Source organism: Cnephaeus nilssonii (assembly GCF_951640355.1).
Source record: "Cnephaeus nilssonii genome assembly, chromosome: 7".
Taxonomy (NCBI): Eukaryota; Metazoa; Chordata; class Mammalia; order Chiroptera; family Vespertilionidae; genus Cnephaeus; species Cnephaeus nilssonii.
The window spans coordinates 96,044,954-96,065,292 of NC_137078.1; the positions used below are offsets into that span (position 1 = coordinate 96,044,954).

A 20,339-nucleotide genomic window follows, 5' to 3' on the forward strand; every position below is an offset into this window, starting at 1 on the left:
CACAGGACATGGAAGCCAGGCCTCCGTACCCCAGGCCACACCCCTTCGGTTGGGCCTCCCAGACCAGCAGCGGCTCCGCACTGGCCGCTGCGCGCTCCTGAGGAGCAGGGACCAACGTGGAAAGTGCTGACTGGCCTTGGACTTCTTTGGCCACAGCGGGGCGTCGGGGCGGCTGCCAGCCTCGAGGACCCCGCCGGCCTCGCTGAGATTCGGGTAGGGGTCGGGAGGGAGGAAGAACAGCCACCCCCGTGGGGCCCTGCCCAACCCCATGGACAGCCCGGGTCGCGGCTCCCCCAAGAGCCTGCCGGGATTGCTCCGGGCGCCGGGCCACAGTGACCCGGGCTGCGCTCCCTTTGGCAACGGGGGTGGCGCGCGGGGAGCGTGCTTTGGCACCTGGCGGGCGTGGGGGCACCGGGCTCGGGGCCCTGGACACCGCCTGGGCTGGGATGCGCTCGGTAACCGAGCTTAGTCGTCGAGGGCTCCTGGCCGAGCGCACACGACAGCTCCGATTATCAGGTCCCCGAAGTAAGCCGTCCCGGTGGGGCCGCATTTGGCTGCCGCATTTGGCGACCACCACTTGGCCACCCTCGCTGCTCCTGTCTCTCTCCCGGGATTTAACAGCGGGTTAATTTCCTGTCCTGGGAAATCCTTCCCAAGTGTCCCTCGCCCCTCCCTCCCGGTTCCCCCTTCTTCCCCCCCCCCTCCCGCTCCGTCCCTTCCGCTCCCAGCTCCCCAAGTCCGCTCTCGCTGCGCTCTCTCGCCCCCGCGCGCCCGGGCGCACGCCCTCCCCGCCCCGGCCGCCCTCCGGCTCCCAGCGCCCTGCGGTCCGGAGAGCCGGTCCGCGTCGCCGCGGGTCAGGCCATGCGCCCCCGCACCGCCCCCCGCGCCCCAGCGGGCGCCGCCGCCGCCGCGCTCGGGCTCTGCAGCCTCCTGCTGCTGCTCGGGCCCGGGCGCGCCTGCCCCGCGGGCTGCGCCTGCACCGACCCGCACACCGTGGACTGCCGCGGCCGCGGGCTGCCCAGCGTGCCCGACCCCTTCCCGCTGGACGTGCGCAAGCTGCTGGTGGCCGGCAACCGCATCCAGCGCATCCCCGAGGACTTCTTCATCTTCCACGGCGACCTGGTCTACCTGGACTTCAGGAACAACTCGCTGCGCTCGCTGGAGGAGGGCACGTTCCGCGGCTCGGCCAAGCTCGCCTTCCTCGACCTCAGCTACAACAACCTGACCCAGCTGGGCGCCGGCGCCTTCCGCTCTGCCGGCAGGCTGGTCCGGCTGAGCCTGGCCAACAACCGCCTGGAGGGCGTGCACGAGGCCGCCTTCGAGACCCTGGAGTCGCTGCAGGTGCTGGAGCTCAACGACAACGACCTGCGCAGCCTCAGCGTGGCCGCCCTGGCCGCGCTGCCCGCGCTGCGCTCCCTGCGCCTGGACGGGAACCCCTGGCTCTGCGACTGCGACTTCGCCCACCTCTTCACCTGGATCCAGGAGAACGCGTCCAAGCTGCCCAAAGGTGAGCCGGGCGGCGGGGCTGGGGCGGAGCGGGGGAGGGAGGAGGAAGGGGCTGGGCGAGGCCCCCGCAGCCCGGGGGCCTGGGGTGGAGCCCTGAAGAGGTCCGGGAGCTCAGGAGTGCCGGCAGGGCACGGGATGAGAGTTGCTCCCTGCTGCAACCTCGCAAGTTCCTGGCCTGAACTTTTCCTGGGAATCTGCTGGGGAAAGGGGCTGGGGAGGGACACTGGATTCTCCAGAGTTTCTGGGTCCTGATGCCATACTCCGCGCCCGCCCCCCTTCTCCAACAACCCACTTTCCAGAGTTAGAGATCTGTCATTTCTCTGTCACCCGTGACCGAAATCATGTCATGGGCCTCTGGGTCCTAGTACCGGTGGGTGTGGGTTACTTAACAATCCCTTCTAAATGGAACACACCCTCCTGATAGGAAAACAGCTGATCGCATTCTCGCTACCCCGCCGCCTGCAGGGCCTGAGCAGGTGTGTTTCTCAGCTCCCAGCTGGCCCTTCTCTCCAAAGGGGTGAGGATATTCCTGGTGAGGGACAATGGCAGCTCGCGAAGAGCCCGGACACTCTGTGATTTTGCAGCCCAGATGCGAAATCGCCCAACAAAAATGTGAACAGGTGCACCGTTCGCTTTCCTGGTGCGCCTTTCCCGAGGTGACAGGGACATGCACCCCCACCTGCAGACAGGAGCACCAGGCCGGCGCGGCAGTTACGGGCCCCCGTGAAGGCCAGCGGGAAGGAAGCAAAGGCAGAGCGGAGAAGGAAGGGACCTCAGCACCCCACGGGGATGAGCCCCAGACAGGGAGCAGGCGGAGTGTCCTTGCCCTCAGGGATCCCCAGCCTTCCACATGGGGCCCAGCGGGGGCCTCCAGAGCCTGGCTCCCCCTCCACCTCCACCTCCACCTCGGTGTGTCCCTAAGGCTCTGGGTAGAACAGGAGCCAGAGCTGTGTGGCACACATTATAAAAGCTGACATCGATACGGAGTTAGCTTCTATAGATCCTTTTTCCATGTACTGAGGATTCAGGGTGTTGCCTCACCTACACCCTAGATTCCTGTACATTCATTCCACACCTAACTAGCACCCACCCCAGGCAGGGCCAGGTCTCTCCTCACAGGCGCAGGCCCCTGAGCTGCCACTTTAAGCCCAGGCAGGCTCTCTCCCATAAAAAAGCCCTAAAAGGTACAGACTCCTCAGCTTTATTTCTTTTTATAATATTTTTATTGATTTCAGAGAGGGAGAGAGAGATAGCAACATCAATGATGAGAGAGAACCACCGATCGGCCACTTCCTGCACGCCCCCCCCCACTGGGGACCGAGCCCGCAACCCGGTCATGTACCCTTGCCCGTAGTTGAACCTGGGGACCCTTCAGTCCTCAGGCCGACGCTCCATCCATTGAGCCAAACTGGCCAGGGTCAGACTCCCCTGCTTTAAACTTTGCCATCCTTCAAGGGCCGGGCCTCCCCAGACGCTCCCCACCTACAAGCTGCCCCGGAGGCCGGGAAGACCTCACTGTGGAATGGGGGCGTGCCTTGGTTCTGATGGTTTCCGCCTCTGCTTCCCCATGGACTTGGCATCTTTACCCCCACAGTTAACTGAGCTGATATAACGGGTTCTCGTGGGCATCCACGTGAGGGCTAGGTGTTATGGGGTCAGGATCTGTAGGTTTCAGCCTCTGTGCTGCCATCGATGGCTGTGACCTTGAACGGGCCACCTGTCCTTCAGCCTCATGTTCTCATCTCTGAAGTACTGTGGTTGGCCCCTGAGGTCTCTACAGGGACCTTGGTTTGGAGTCTGAAGACACAGGCTTGAGTCCTCGCTGAAACCTGGGTGACTCTGGGTGGGTCACTTAACTTTGTTTGAACCTCATCTTCCTCCTGCTTGAAACTGGCACCTGGAATGCTGTGTAGTCGTCTGACCTGGTGGTTTTCGGGATCAAAACCAGATCATGTGGGTGGAAGGAAGGAGCAGTGTGAATGTAAAACGTCATTTCTCCCAGATGTGTGATGCTAGCAAGTCTCCGACCTCTCTGAGCTTCCGTTTCCCTACCCCTAACCTCAGCACGCAGTGCCCGAATCCCACACCGTGCTTACCTGAGATCAGCTCCATCCAGGGCCCAGGCATGCTTAGCACAGGATGGGTGCTCTATAGCCTCAGGCACTCCCTTCCCTCCTTCTCCTGCACGTGTGCAGGGCAGAGTGGCTGAGAGCCCGGACTCTGGCACTGAGCTGCTGGGTTCAAATCCTGCCTCTACTTCTTACTAGTTGGGTGACCTGCCGTACCCCAGTTTCCTCATCTGTAAAATGAGGATGATGCTCGTACCCATCTCAGGAAGAGCACACGCAGGTCCCTGGGGGAGGACTGAATAGCTAAGGTCCCTCTTCCACTTCCCTTTGTAGCCACAGCCACGCGTGGCCCACAGACTAGGGAAGTGAAAACTAATTCTCATGCCCAGCGGCCTTGACATGGGCAGCAGTAGGGAGGGAAGGCAGAGAGGAGTGGGGATCAGGGGCACAGTTACACAGGTGCACATGCTATGCCTTGGGTCTGCTCACCTGGCCCCTGCCTGGGGCAGCTTCCTGGGAAGGCCATTCTGGGCTCGGCTCGGGCCCTGTGGGCAGACCCTGCATGGAGTCCTCGCTAGGAAAGGGGGGTCAGGCAGGTGGGGTGCTCACCAGTTATGTCACTAACCTGCCTGCCAGGCTGGACCCACGGTTCTCTGGGGGTCCCTGCCCCCATCTCCTAGTAATCCCACTCTCCTTTTCTGACGTCAGACACTTGGAGAGCCTGGTGTGGTGGGAAGAGTGAGGACTTCTTGTCTTACTGACAAAATAGTAGTTCAGCCAAAGCGACCGAAGCTGATGACTTTCTCCCCTGGTGACTCCAAGGTGACCCTATTGCTTTTTCTTTAAAATGGAAGCAGTTTTTTCTTCTGGAGGATGAAATAGCAGGCTCCACGCAGACTCGGGAGCTGTAGAAAAGTCTCCTAAAGAAATGGAAAGCACCCAGGAGCCCACCACTCTCCGAGGTTTTCTGTATTTAATTCGGTTTTATTCTTAAGCACATGCACATTTTTTAAACAAGTTGATACTAGATTATACACCTTATTACTGGTTTTGTGTCTCTTATTGAGTTGTGAGAGTTTCCTGTCTTTGCAGTTCTTTGAAAATTTAGCTTTAAAAAAAATTAAATGTATTGGGGTGACATTGGTCCACATGAACATATAGGTTTCAGGGTGGGTTTCTGAGTGACAAGATCTGCATACTGCATCCTGTGCCCACCACCCAAAGTCAAGTCTTCTCCTGTCACCTTATATTAGGACCCCTTCTCCTTCCACCCCCTTCCCTCTGGCAACCACCACGCTGCTGTGTGTGTTCACGAGTTTCAGTTTTATATCCCACATCTGAGTGAAATCATCTGGTTCATAGCTTTTGAAAATTTAACTTTTAATGGCCACGCAATGGGTCATTTTATCCATCTATTAACTGGCCTGTCTCCTGTTAGAAGTATGGGTAGCTGCCTTATTTTTGTCTACAGACAATGCTGAACGGAACATCCTCATGCATGTAGAGGAAAAGCTCTGGGAATTTCTTTGGGGTGGATTTTTTGAGGTGGGAGCACAGAGTGAGAGTCTACGTTTATTTTAAATCTCTGGAGTCATTTTTGCCTAATTGCGCCCCCGACAGGGGACACTGGTGGCCAGTAGAGAGTCCCCGTGCCCCCCCCCCCCCCACCTTCCCCAGCTTTATTCTTTTTAAACATTTGACTGGCAGAGTAATCTGTCCCCTCATTGCTTTCATTGGCATCGCAGTTTTGCTCCCCAGCGGAGCGAACATTCTGTGTGTTTATCCAGCCCCTGGCGGGGCTGACCGAGGTCTCACTCCGCCTTTGACAGGTCTGTGCATGCCTGTGTGCCACGGGCTACTGCATTTTTAATTTGCCTCTTAATTAAAGTTGAGTCCCCGGGTGTCACCTTTCTCACAATTACTTGTGTCCAGGGCCAGGTGTCGGTTTCTACGGGCGCCACGGTCTGGAGCTCCGGGGAAGAGGCCGCTGTGTACATGGGCCGAGGTGACCTCACCTCGTTTGCTCCCTGGACAGCCTGCTCCCAGGGTCCTGCTGTTCCACCCCAAACACCGGCCCTTTCTGAAAGCATCGCATTCATCATGTCACTCTGTCGCTTCACTCACAGGGCGACCTTGTTGCTGGGAAACAGGGGAAAGTGGTCCTACCTTCCTGCCCACCCAGGACAGCCCGGGGCATGTGGTTGGGGATTTGCTCTGGGGAGGCCAGGACCACTGGGTGACCCTGCACCATCTGACCCAGATTCCCAAGGGGGAGGCCCTTTTAGCCAAGTGGCTGTCCAACTCCCGCTGTCCCCGAATCTTGTGGTTTCCAGTGTAATAGGAATAAGGTGCTTGGAAGGCTGTGTCGCCTTCAGGCTGGAAGGGTGTTGAGGGGCCCCACGTAGTGTGGGTTGTCGTGAGTACCTGGATCTGGCACATTCACGGTTACATGAGCCAAGACTCCAATTCGCATCCTGAATGGGGTCGCTCGCCCCCAGGTCGCAGCGGAGTGCACACCTCCGGTCCTGGGGACCGTCCCGGGCTCCTGCCCTCAGGTCCTCGCCCAACTGTTACACGTCCCGGTTCTCACCTTTCCTTCTAGCTTTCTGGCTCTCACTTAGCTCCCCCTCCACCACTCTGGGCACCCCGAGGCTGAGTTGGGAGCCTGCCCTGTGCACTCTCATTGGATCCTGTGCTACCTCCATGACCCCTGCTTGATAGTGGCAGTTCATGAGTCTGGCCCGTTTCAAGGACAAAATGTGTCTCGTTTCCCCTTGAATCCCCAGCAGCTAACACAGCATAAGGTGTGTTTGGAAATCTCCCATGGCTTCCATTGTCCTTAAACCCAGATTCTCCCCATGGCCCACAGGCTCCCACCCTCCACCTCCCCTCCCTCCCTGTCCCAGCCCATCCCAACGTCATGGATGACAGGGAGGGATGAACGGGGTCCAGAGGAGAGAGGGAAGGTAGCATCACTGAGCAGAGATGGGGGAGACACAAAGTCCAGTTCTATTGCTTGGATGAAATTGTCCCCCAAGGAGAGGTCAGGTGAGTTCCAAGATGACCAGTCTCTGAGTGAGCCCCGGGAATACTGAGGGCCCTGTGGTGTCATGGAGAGAGGGTAGGCTTTGTGGACAGGCCTGCCTTTACATCAAGACCCTCTCAGACAAGCTGTATGACTTGGGGCAAGTCACACAGCTCCTCTGAGCCCCTGTCTCTGCATCTAAAAAGTACCCCGCATTGTACACCCACGCTCAAGGGCCAAAGGTGGAAGCAACCCAAGTGTCCATTGACGGATGAATGGATGAGCAAGATGGGGCTCACCCATACAGTGAGGTATCATTCAGCCTTAAAGAAAGGAAAACCTGACACCTGCTACAGCGGGGACGAGCCTTGGGGTAATTGTGCTAAGCAAAACAAGCGGTTCACAAAGGGACAAATAGTGTATGAGTCCACTTGTCTGAGGCACCTGAAAGCAGTCAAATGCATAGAGACAGGAAGTAGAATGGTGGCTGCCGGGGCCTGGGGGAGGGGAGAAATGGGGAGTTAGTGTTTAATGAGGACAGAGATTCAATTTTATAAGGTGAAAGTTGTTCCGGAGATGGATGGTGGTGATGGTTGCACAACAGTACTGAATGCCACTGAACTGTACACTTAAAAATAGCTCAGATGGTAAATGTTATGTTATTTATGTTGTGGTATTTTACTACAATTAAAAAATGTTTTGATGGGAGTAGAAAAATAAATCACCTTAAGGCAGGGCACCTCAGCCCTGCACCATTGACGTTATGGACCGGCTAATTCTTTGCCTTGGAGGTTGTCCTGTGCCCTGTAGGATGTTTAGCAGCATCCCTGTCTTCTACCCACTCAATGCCAGAAGCACCCCACCCAGGAGTGACAACTGAAAATATCTCCAGACCTCACCAAATGCTCCCTGCGGGGGAAAATCACCCCGGGTTGAGAGCGGCTGCTCTGAAGGGCTGTTGAGAAAGAGGATTAAGTGAGATGATAATGGTAAAGTATTTATTATAGTTCCTGATAAATAGTGGCAGTTTCCATAAATAGCACTTCCTTGAAGAATGTAAAATCATGATCTACCATGTCATTGGAGGGGACCCACGAACACACATGCCCCTTTTCAACCCAAGGACGTTCCTGTTGCTTCTTCCAGCGAGCCCATCATTAGAGATCAACTTGGGACTCTGTATTCAGAAGGGCAGGTCCAGGAGGGAGCCACAGTGGGTGTCTCAGAGCACCCAGAGACAGCATGGAGCATTGATTGCTATGATCTGTGGGAGGTCCCAGACTCACAGGGCCATTTAAATTTCCTCACATTGGCTGTGTCAGAAGATTCTCTCTGACCAGATCATCCTATATAATAAAAGGGTAATATGCAAATTGAACGAGCGGTAGAATGACCAATCGCTATGATGCACACTGACTACCAGGGGAGCAGATGCTCAATGCAGGAGCTGCCCCCTGGTGGTCAGTGCGCTCCCACAGGGGGAGCGCCGTTCAGCCACAAGCCGGGTTGATGGCTGGCGAGCGCAGCGGCAGTGACGGGACGGCAGCTCCGACTGCTAAAGGGCGCAGGCCAGGCCGAGGAACCTCCCCACACCCCCCAGTGCATGAATGTTGTGCACCAGGCCTCTAGTCAATAATAATGAGACACAGGTTGGTACCCCAGGCACTTGGCCCAGGACCCAACTCATAGCAAGCATCTGTTATTGATAATTGAGGTGGTGGCAGAAATGGTGGAGGTTGGCGTCATGGTGGAGATGGTAGACATGGTGGAAGTGGGCATGGAGATAGATGGTGGACATGGAGGAGGTGGAGGACATCATGGTGAACATGGGGGAGGTGGGCATCATGGTGGAGATGGTGGACACAGGGGAGGTGATGGAAGTAGCAATGACAGTGATGGTGGAGATGTGGAGTGATGGTGATGGTGGTGGTGGTCATGGTCGTGGAAAACACATTCATGCCACCCGGAGAAGAACACGTTAGGCCCTCAGCGACCATCTCTGCTCACTTCCTCCCGGAGGGGGACAGGTTAGGAAAACTGCCTGCAGGTCAGTTGGTTTCCCGTGCCTGTGCATGCGACTGTGTGGCTGTCCTCAGGCTCCGTGGGCGATGGGCCGGAGTGCAGGGTAGCAGACACAAGTCACAGTCCTGGTGCAGGACTCACTCCTCTCTGCTGCCCTCCACGGACACGCTCGGTGGGGCCAGGACCAGGCAGGAGCCCTTGGCCGGTGAACTCTCTGCTGGTACATCTTCCTCTGGTGGACGTCAGCTGACTGTTTAATCAGGAGAAGTGTCCGCCGGCTGAGACAGGGAGGACAGCGGGGAATTTTCCCTACGCAGCAATCGGTATTTAATGAAAGTGATGGAGGGGAACAGAGATCGGCACTATCGGAAATTAGAGCCGGTGTTCCCAGGCATCCCAGCCCCCAGGAGCAGGAGCAAGCGTGCACACCTCAGGTGCCCCTGCGCGCACTCTTCCTTCGCAGAACGGGCCGTGTTACCCACACCTTCTCCGGATGCTCATAGTCAGCTGAGACCCCGGTGCCCAGAGAGAGCACTGCACAGGGAGTCAGCAGACCTGGGTTCCGCCCCCACTCCCTGTGACCTGAGACAAGTTGCCTGACCTCTCTGGGCCTCCCGTGTGTAAAATATCGGGGGAGTGGTGGCAGGGAGGGGCACTAACACGTCAAAGGTGCCCTGCGATCCGAGAGGCGGTGCAGTCGGGAGGCCCCGGCTGAAAGGCCCCCTGTGTGTGCGGGAGGACAGAAGCTGCTCTGTTTCTGGTCCTTTCGGTTTGGAGTCTGGGGGGGGGGGGGCGCGTGGGGAGGGCCTGCCAAGCTGCCTCGCCAGCCCAGGCTGAGCCTCACTCCAGTGGGCGGCCGAGGAGTGACGGCAGCGGTGAGCTCTGGCTGAGAGCCGTGGGGCCCACGCCCAGGGGTCCCTGGGGAACCGGCGTTGGCCCTTCCGCCAGGGCCTGGGCGGGGGAGCCCCTTCCCGGGACGTGTCGCTCCAGCAGGGAGTTGGGTGGAGAGCAGCCACTCTGTCCCTAACGAGCCCGGGTCGCCAGGGCCTTCTCACACCTCGGGAAGCCTTCAAGCTCCCCGGTCTTGGCAGACAGTTCACAGAACAGCCCAAGTGGCCCATGAGCGCAGCAGACGCCGTCCAGAGAAGTGCGCACTAACTCAGCCATGTGCCGTTGCACAGCGCAGACTGGCCAAGGCGGAGAGGGACAAAGAGCCCTGGTTGGCATGGGTTCAGGGCCTCTCTCACAGTCTTCAACTTGTGGGAATGCGTCCTGGGAAACAATAGAGAATGTGTACACGGACGCTCCTCGCAGCTCTGCTTCTAGTCAGAAAAAACCGCAAACATCCTGGGGTTGGGTAAGTCACGGCTCATCTACACAGTAAAATACCCGTAGCTGTTACAGCTGACATGTGATCTTTGTATGGGTTCAATGGAGAGATGTTCCTGGTATGGTTAGCCAACAGAGTGGCGGAGTGTATTTCTACTTGGAGGATCTGTGTACAGGTCCCACAGAAAAATCTAGAATGGTGTTAGATATGTATTTGTGGGTCCTTTTGTTCCCCTTTTTATTTCTGTTCTGTGTACGCAGGCTCTGTATACAGGATAGGACAAAAGTGGGTTTACTGTTGTTCCAATGGAAAATAATACAATAATTAATAAATAACAGTACAGGAATAAACTCTGTGTTTTGCATACTCATAACTATACTAGTAAACCTACTTTTGCCCACCCCTGAAGTAAGTGGAATTAGGAAAACAACAAAAAAAAATATTTCTTAAAATATATTTTTACTGATTTCAGAGAAGAAGCAAGAGGGAGAGAGAGAGAGAAACTTCAATGATGAGAGAGCATCGTTGATCGGCTGCCTCCCGCACATCCCCCACTGGGGATGGAGCCCGCAACCCAGGCATGTGCCCTGACCGGGAATTGAACGGTGACCTCGTGGTTCATAGGACGATGAGCAACCACTGAGCCGCACCAGCCGAGCCAACAACGTATTTTGAGTGACAGGAAGTGCTTAGGGGAGCCTGTCGTTGATCTGGGTGAGGCAGCTCCCCGAGGCCAGATCCGGGAAAGGCCCCGAGAGATGCCCTGGCCGGGGGCCCGTGCGCTGACAAGGGATGAAAGATTCATCTCCTCTCAGCCTTCCTCTGTGTCATCATCTATTTCAGGAGATTGGCAGCTCTTCACCCTCCCCAGCTCAGGTGTCAGCTGCTGGGAAGAAGTCACTAGTGAAGGGGACAGAGCCCCGAGGGGTGGCGGCAGGCAGGTACAAGGAAGGGGCCCGTGTGCCCTGGCGGAGAAGGAACGGTGCCCGTGGAGGCACGGAGCAGTGGGCCGTCGGCAGGGCCTCGCTCCCCTCAGCGCGCCTGCTCCCTGAGTTCTCTCCCTGGGAGAGGAGGCCAGCCGCACTGGTCCTTCCCACTCTCTCGGGCCCTGCAGCCACCCCGCACGTACGAGGTTTGGTAGGACAGCTGGCAGAGCGGGATGATTTGTGGCTGTGGGACAGGTGTCAGCCCATCCTTGAACTCCATCTTCCTCCAATCCGTTGGTTGGACCTCTTGAGTATAAACCATGGCAACCGCCCTAGCTGGTTTGGCTCAGTGGATAGAGCATGGGCCTGCAGACTACAGGTTCCAGGTTCGATTCTGGTCTAGGGCATGTACCTGGATTGTGGGCTCAATCCCCAGTGTGGGGTGTGCAGGAGGCAGCCGATCAGTGATTCTCTCTCACATTGATGTTTCTATCTCTCTCTCCCCCTCTCTTCCCCTCTGAAATCAATAAAAATATATTAAAACAAAACAAAACAAAAAAAACATGTCAGCCAACTCTGGGGAATGTGAGCAAGAAAGGGGCTAATTTCAGGGCTATCAGGTAACTCACAAACTGAAGAAACACCAGGGACAGGCTCAGCATAGAATGAGGCAGCTCCACCCTGGCTGCTGCGGCTCAGTGGTTGAGTGTCGACTTATGAACCAGGAGGTCCCGGTTCGATTCCCGGTCAGGGCACATGGGTGGATTTCGGGCTCCCAGGAGATCTTAGTCACAGGCGGATGGTCTTTTCCTCAACTCCTACCCTTGCCTTTCACTGCCCAGCTGCCTCAGAGACAGACAGGCGACAGGCTCGCTGCCCTGGGGGGTTGCGAACTCAGATGCTTGCGCAGGGGCCAGCCAGGTGGCACGGGTGAGTGAGCAGGCCCCCGGCATGTGTCCTGTCTCATTACAAAGCCTGACAGTTGTCTCCATGTGACAACATTGCCTCATGTCCTGATTTAAGTGCTTTTTTAGATTCTTAAAATAAAAGACCTGGTGAGGACAAATGAAAGCACTGGGCAGCCTTAGCGGGGCTCCTGGCTGCGAACATTAGTCTCTTAATCCAAGCCTCAGTTCCCGGCGCTGTCCATCCATGTACCCATTTCGGAGCAGCCGGGAGCCCTTCCCCTGACAAGGGCATCCAGAGGCTGTGCCGGCAGCCTGAGCTTCCTGGTCCGTCCAGGTCACGGCCTGGGCAGGAGGGATGCGGGAGCGCTCTAGGGCCTCCTGAAAGACACTCTGTCTGGAGGGAACTTGTTCTGAGGCACCGGGTGGGGCTGACCTCTGAGACTAGGGTGGGTGGTGTGGTGGCCGGGGTCAGTCTCGGCTCTGTCATTTCCTGGACAGGTCATTTGACAGCTCAGTTTGATCATCTGTAAAATGGGGACAATTACAGTGGCTCCTCATTGAATGGGCATTAAGATTAAATAGGCTAATGCGTGCAAAGCCCCAAGGTTGGCGGCCGGCACACGTGGATGCCACATAAGTATTAACTGAGACGCTGAGGAGATGGAGGGAGAACATTCCGAATCAGGAGGGAAGGTCATAGAGAGCAGCCTCCTCCCCTCCATGTGCCCCATGCTTCCTTCCTCTGCCTCTTCACACCTCCCCCCAAGGCCCTGGCTCTCACCTCTCAACTCCTCTGGGCTGTCCCTGGACCGAAGTGTAACTTTTCATTTCCTCTCTTAAAATAGCATTTGTGGCCCGGCCGGCGTGGCTCAGTGGTTGAGCATCGACCTATGAACCAGGAAGTTGTGGTTTGATTCCCAGTCAGGGCACATGCCTGGGTTGCGGGTTCAAACTCCAGTGTGGGGCGTGCAGGGGACAGCTGATCAATGATTCTCTCTCACTGATGTTTCTATCTCTCTCTCCCTCTCCCTTCCTCTCTGAGATCAATAAAAATATAGCCCTAGCCAGTTTGGCTCAGTGGATAGAACATCGGCCTGTGGACCAAAGGGCCCGGGTTCAATTCCAGTCAAGGGCACATACCTTGGTTGCAGGCTCCTCCCCAGCCCGGGCCCTGGTCAGGGCGTGTGCAGAAGGTAACCAATCAATGTGTTTCTCTCACATCGATGTTTCTCTCTGTCGTTCCCTCTCTCTTCCACTTGCCCTAAAAAATCAATGGAAAAATATCCTTGGGTGAGGATTAACAAAGAATAAATAATTAAAAAAAATATGTCATTTGTGCCCGTGTCCTGATGCCCCTCCCATTAGACTTAAGTCTCTCTCTCCTGTCTTTCTCTACCTTCTTTCTACCTTCTCTGTCTCCCTTCTTTCCTTCCTTCCTCCCTCCCCTCCTTCCTTTTTTCTTTCTTCCGTTTTTGTATCTAGTGTGAAGCCTCACCCATTTTGTTTAATGCATGACTTAGAGAAAGCCGTTTAATAACTAAACGTCTGTTTAGTAACGAAGAGTAGCCATGCCTGAGAAGGCTACCCACTTAGCTGAGCATTTCGGCCTAGAGTGGGGGCGGGGGAGGATTCTGTCTCCTTCCCCACTCCCCTCCTGGGGACACGTGGCACTGTCTGGAAGTCCCCCCTCCCCCCAAAAAATATTTTTTTATTGATTTCAGAGAGGAAGGGAGAGGGAGAGAGAGAGAGAAAAAAATCAGTGATGAAAGAGAATCATTGATTGGTTGCCTCCTGCATGCCCCACACTGGGGATCAAACCCACAACCCAGGCATGTGCCCTGACCGGGAATGGAACCGTGACCTCCTGGTTCATAGGTTGATGCTCAACCACTGAGCCATGACGGCTGGGCTGGAGACATTTCTGATTGTCACAATGGGAGGGGACATGCTACCGGCCTCTAGCAGGCAGAGGGCAGGGACAATGATAAGCATCCTTCAGTGCGTAGGCCTGCCCCCATGTTATAGGGTTATCCAGTCCCAATTGTCAATAGCGCTGAGACTGAGAAATTCTGGTCTAAAGTAGGATCCTGCAGGAGAGAAGAGGGAACCCCAAAGTGAGGTGACCCCAACTCCAGAGTCTGCAGCCGGCCTTGAATGCGTCTTTGGAAGGCCTGGCAGCGACGCTCTGCCCCCTCTGCAGGCCCGGCTGACTCTTTGTCCGACTCTTCTTACTTCCCGGCCCTCTGTGAGCTGTGGAAGCACATCAAGCCGGTGGATCTTATCGTGAAAGCGCCTTCGAGCGTGTTCTGGGGTCTCCCGCCCCGGCTGGGCTCGTGTGCGGCGGTTTTTAAACAGGTCTGTCTCTTCTAGCCACAGAGACATGTGAGGTGACATTTCCTCAAAGCGTCACTCTGTACAAATGCCAAACTAATCTCAAGGCACAAAGAACATTGTGGAAAGCGGAATTGGCGTGAGGAGTCGGGGCGGGCTCTGTAGCTGGTGGTGTTTTGTTGTGTTTGCTTTCCGGTTAATGCAGCCCTATGCTCTGTGTCTGCTCAGTTAATGCAGCCCATTGAACAAGGAATTGCACAGCGTTTCTCTGGGTAACGATCACCTCTTACGGCTTGAATGCTATCTTGGCAAATGGTATCTTGGCTTTAGAAATTGCCTGTGCTTCATACCGCTTATTGGTGTCCGTATTGTTTATTATCATAACACCTTGGGCTGGGGGTGGGGTGGATGTTAAGAGGAGGTGGGTCAAGCCCTGGATAGGTGGCTCAGTTGGTTGGCGCATCATCCTGTATACCAAAAGGTTGTGGGCTTGATCCCCGCTTGGGGCTCATATGAGAGGCAACCAATCAATGGTTTTCTCTCACATTGATGTTTCTCTCTCTCAAAAATCAATTAAAAAATATATGCCTTAAAAAGAAAAGAGGAGGCAGATCAATTGATTTTTCTACTTTTCCATTGAAGAAAAGTGTCCACAAGGAAATCCCAATATAACACTGTCTTAAAGCTCTCCTGTTCTGTTCAAAGGCATTTAAAATGCTCAAAAGAAATAAATAAAAGTTTGGCTTCTTCTTCTTCAAAAAAAAGGAAACAGTCATAAACTGTAGTCAAGTGGAAGCTGGAGAAAACTGCAGAGCTCTGGTCCAGTTAATTCCTTGGGTATAGAAGGTAGGCACTGAGTCTGGGAGGAGGGACTGTGAATCTGGTTGCTAGGCAATGGTTCCTATGGGGAGGAGAGCATCATAGATTGGCTATTGACACATGAAAGATGGGCCAGGACAGAAGAAAGGAGGAAGCTCAGTCACTCTTCATTCCTCTTCTGTTTCTGATTTGGAGAAGGAAATATATGCAAATAAAGACCCCAAAGGGTGGTTGCAGGTTTGCTGTGCAATTAGCGGGGCCACTCTTTGCAAGACAGAAACCAGTTAATTAGCGTGGTGCGAAGAAATCATCTACTTTCAGGTAATGCTGGAGATGGGTTGAGGGTCAGCTTTTGAATTCAGGAAGCGCTGAAAAAGTGAGCAATGGAAGGTTTTCCCGAGGTTGAAAGTGTGAGAATAAACAAATCATCTTTTCTGTCAAAGAACAGTTTAGACAGCTGCCATTTTGAACTGCATGACTTGGCAGCCGCCATGTTGGCCACATGGCTTACAGCTCCCCTAGGGGCCACCATCTTGAAACAGCAAAGGCCAGCCCCTCCCTTTCAATTAGCCAATCTCGAAAGACTGTGCGCCTGAGCTCCAGTCAAGAGCAAGGGACAGGTCACATGCGTCAGGGATTATAAAGCCGAGCATCCTGCCTGCTCGGTGTGCACGCGCTTCCAGACCATGTGTGTGCACCCTTCTACGTAGAAGTAAAGATGTTTGCCTTGCTGCCTGGCTCCTGAGTATGTTTTGTATTCTACCAGAACCCCTGACTTGGGGAGCTCGCCTTATTTCTAACAAAAGGAAGCCAGAGGTAAGCAGAGTCACAGGCAGGTGTTCTTAATGACATATGGTGTTCTTACATCTCTGAGAAGCTGTGTTGCTGAAAGCAAGCTCTATACACTCTCCGAGCTTCAGTTTTCTCATCCATAGTTGGCATAATAACAGCGCCTACCTCAGTAGGTGGTTGTGCGAATTAGAAGTTAATATGTATGTAGCACCTAGAACAGTGTTAGTATTTCGCAAGTGCAATATGCGGGTGAGTTACTACTATTTTGTTTTTCTCTTTTTTTCCACATAAGAAACAGAAGATGTGAGTTCTTTATGCATTTTAATGTCATGCATTTTTTTGTATCTGAAGTCTGTACTTTGTATGTAGTTCATATCGTGTATCAGTCGGGATGTACAGGTTATGCTTGGTAATACACACTAGCAGCCCCCATCCCACGGCATCTGCCCTGCCCTCCATTCCCCCTCCCAGAGGCTGGGTATTACCAGGTCTGGATTAGGGTCTACAGAGATCCTAAACCCTAAAAGTTTATGCTGCCTTCCCATCACCATCCTGAGTGACTCAAAATGAGAAGAGTACCATGGCCAGGCTAGTGTTGCTCAATGATTGAGCATCGACCTATGAACCAGGAGGTCAGGGTTTGATTCCTGGTTAGGGCACATGCCTGGCTTGTGGGCTCCATCCCCAGTAGGGGGCGTGCAGGAGGCAGCCAATCAATGATTCTCATCATTGATGTGTCTCTCTCTCTCTCCCTCTCCCTTCCTCTCTGAAATTAATTAAAAATATATATATATATATTTTAAAAACATGTCTCCCATCATAGTTACACTGAGGCTTTTAAAAAAGCTCAAATTTGCCAAAACCGGTTTGGCTCAGTGGATAGAGCGTTGGCCTGTGGACTGAAAGGTCCCAGGTTCGATTCCGGTCAAGGGCATGTACATTGGTTGCGGGCACATCCCCAGAAGGGGGTGTGCAAGAGGCAGCTGGTCGATGTTTCTAGCTCTCTGTCCCTCTCCTTTCCTCTCTGTAGAAAATCAATAAAATATATTAAAAAAAAAAAAAAGAAAAGCTCAAATTCCATTCCAATCAACTTCTCCCCCTTTTGTTTTTGGGGGGCTGCTTCTGTTTTGCACTTTGCAAGCACTCGCCTTGCCAACTTTTAGGCGATCCCGTGCTACAGCCTAACCCTGTCTCTCGTCCTGCCCGCCCTGCCCAGGCCTCGATGAAATCCAGTGCTCCCTGCCCCCCGAGAACAGGAGGGTGTTCCTGCGCCAGCTGTCGGAGGCCAGCTTCAGCGAGTGCAAGTTCAGCCTCTCGCTCACAGACCTGTTCATCATCATCTTCTCGGGCGTGGCCGTGTCCATCGCCGCCATCATCTCCAGCTTCGTCCTGGCCACCGTGGTGCAGTGCTTCCAGAGGTGCACCCCCAGCAAGGACGCCGAGGAGGAAGATGAGGATGAGGACGACTGAGCCGCCCCTCCCATTCCTCGCTTCCCGGAACCCACGCTGGTGGCTCCCCTCCGAGGAGAGAGGGAAATGCTGAGACCCACGGGGTCAGTGCCCTGAGCCGCCCAGAGTGGCGCCTGCTCGACGCCTTGGACCCCGGGGCGTACCGGGTGGGACCTCCGACCTCAGAGCGTATAATCCGCAGCTCGAGGAGCTCAGGAAGGCTTCCTGGAGGAGGGGCTGCCGCCCAGCGTGGGGGTGCGTGGGGAGATGATGGAGTCAGGCTTCACAGCTGCCGGCAGGAAACCAGCCCAGGGGACATGAGACTTGCAGCGCTCTCCCACAACGATGACTTTGTGACATCCAGGTCTCCGACCTGGCCTGGGCCACCAGGCCGCACCTCCTTCCTCCCAGGAGGCGGCTGCTCAGACAGTGCGGGGTTGGGGTTCAGGTCCCTCTCCCAGGTTTGGCTAACATGGCACCGAGGAGAAAGCCAAGAGCCGGCCGGAGGGTGTTTGTTGTTCCATTCTGGTTGGGAAAACGTTTGTGGACAGAAACCAAACCTCGATCCTTACCCCCGAGGCAGCGGCCCGCAGAGGAAGGACAGTCGCTTTGAACAGTCCGATGGGCTCTGCTCAGAGTCACTCTTCCCTCTGGCGTTGTTTCCCTCCCCGTCCCCAGACCCTGTCCCTGGGTCGCTCCCCAGCCGGCCCCCCCCCCCCGCCCCCCTGCTGGCACCGTTCCAGACCCGCCAGCTCCAGAATTTGCGCTGAAACCTTCCTGGAGGCCAGGCTTCCAGAAAGCAGGAGGCATCGGACCCACAAAATGGTAAAGTCATGAAACGAACGAACTGGGACTCAGCCTCTGCAAAACCTCCCCCCCCCCCCCGTGTGTGTGTGTGTGTGTGTGTGTGTGTGTGTGTGTGTGTGTGTGACGTGGTTGTGGAGCCGAGGCCGGGGCAGGCAGTGGTTTCCAGCGTGTGGAATGCAGTGCTTTGGTTCTGAGACAGTACGGCACCAACAGTGTCATGGGCCCAGCCGGGTATGCGAGGCGACACGTGTGAGCAGCACTGGGCCTTGTGGGGACTGACGATGGGGCTCGCGAGAAGCTCCGGGGGTGTTTCTGGGATCACGCCTCCATTGTGTCTCATAATACACTCTCACGTGACTCCTCCATGGCTCCTTTCCGTCTCCTGGGTGTTTGCTAAGCACCAGGCATTGAATACGACAGACAGGCCCCTGCTCGCGCGGGCCTTGTATTGTTATGGGTGGAACATAAGTAGGTGAGCAAAACTGAAATTGCAAGCAGTGATGGGTTCCATGAAGGAAATAAGTGAGGCCTTGTGGCAGAGTAACTGCTAGAAGCCACTCAAGAGTGGGAAGTTGGGTGTACTAGCGAGGGTTCTCTAGAGAAACAAAACCAGCAAGAGATATGTATATCCTATCATCCATCTATCTATCTATCTATCTATCTATCTATCTATCTATCTATCTATCTATCTATCTATCTACCTACCTCTCTATCTACCTCTCCATCCATCCATCCATCCATCCATCCATCCATCCATCCATCCATCTACCTACCTATCTACCTACCTACCTATCCATCTATCCATCCATCCATCCATCCATTTATCCATCTACCTACCTTTCTTTCTATCCCCTGCAACCTGGGGATATACCCTGACCGGGAATTGAACAGTGACTTCCTGGTTCAGCACTCAACCACCGAGCCAGTTTGGTCCAGTTTTATGGTGGGTTGAATCCACAGATGCAAAACCTGGGGATACAGAGGGCTGACTGTATATTTATTGAAAAAAAAACCCGCATATTTGTGGACCCATATAGTTGAGACTGGTACTGTTCAGAGGGACCTGTATTTCTGGGGATGGAGTCTCTCTTGGGCTTTAAGTCACTTTGAACTGGCACCCACTGAGCATCCATCATGTCTGCTGGGGTTCACCCTGACCCTGGACAGTGTGATGACCTCCACCCACCCTGTTGGGGCTCTTGGCCTGCCCTCCCCAAACCATCCATGCCCTGCCCAGGTGTTTAATTTCAAGCTGCCATTCCTGGAGGTGACCTTGCAGGGTGACCTTCCTTTCCGCCTCACTCACCCGCCAGGACGCAGTGTGTTACTGATGTAAAATCATGGCAGCAACTTGACTTTGTAGGTAGTTCATATTGCATATCATTCGGGGTGTGCAGATTATGCTTGGTAACAAACACAGCCACTGGGGCAGGGCTGCCACCTGCTGCAGCCATGGCAACCAGCCAGCTTCCACACGGACGAGGTTCAGGGGGAACAGGAAAGGAAGTGGGCATAGAAGCCATTCAGCAGCTCTGGTCCCTCCTCATTGATGGGGAGGCTGCAGAATTCTGCTGAGACTGGGGGGAGCCGTGGGCTCCACACACTCTTCTGAGCTGCCTGAGAGGGTGACAAACGCAGGGGTGGGACATGCCCCCTGTGGAGCTCTAGGCTGGAACCATGACGTCTCCTCCATCCCCTGTATCTCCATGGAATCCTCTGTCCCCAGAGATACCCTTTGGACAGGACGCTCCAGGAAGTCAGGGCCAGTGGGCCACCATCGCTAAATACCACCCCTTGACCAGGCCTGGCAGACAGGAGCCCTTAACTGTCACAACACTCACTTGTCACAACCCCATTATCGCATGAACAGAGCACATAAACTTCCCCATCCGCAGAGGGTCACACCACGTGGCCTCCCTCCCTATGGAAGGAAGGTCAAGGGAAGGAGGCAGCAAGGCAGAGTCCAGGCTGAGGTCCATGCAGGCCGGGGTACTGCGGTGGACCCACAACCACTGAAATGGCTCTCACGGTGTTTGGGAGTGGGGTCACTGGAGAATTAAACTAGCAGAGAGCCCAGCCGGTGTGGCTCAGTGGTTGAGCGTCAACCTATGAACCAGGAGGTCACGGTTCAATTCCCAGTCAGGGCACATGCCCGGGTTGCAGGCTTGATCCCCAGTTGTGGGCATGCAGGAGCAGATCAATGATTCTCTCTTATCATTGATGTTTCTATCTCCCTCTCCTTCTCCCTTCCTCTCTGAAATCAATAAAAATATATTTTAAAAAATAGCAGAGTAATAAAACACTCCAGAAGACACCAGCGGATTCCCTTTCTGCGCATTCAGAGGGCAGTGGGGC

General features: G+C 54.8%; 1 protein-coding gene across 1 annotated transcript; it reads left to right on the plus strand.

Annotated features, from left to right (window-relative positions):
• Positions 1 to 861: 861 nt before the first annotated feature.
• LRRC38 (leucine rich repeat containing 38) lies at positions 862 to 17,251 on the plus strand (the record flags this gene model as incomplete). The annotated part of the gene is made up of 2 exons (XM_079778408.1): positions 862 to 1,507; positions 16,945 to 17,251. The coding sequence occupies 2 exons, from the start codon at positions 862 to 864 to the stop codon at positions 17,196 to 17,198; spliced, it is 900 nt and encodes a 299-aa protein (XP_079634534.1). The 3' UTR covers positions 17,199 to 17,251.
• Positions 17,252 to 20,339: the final 3,088 nt, after the last annotated feature.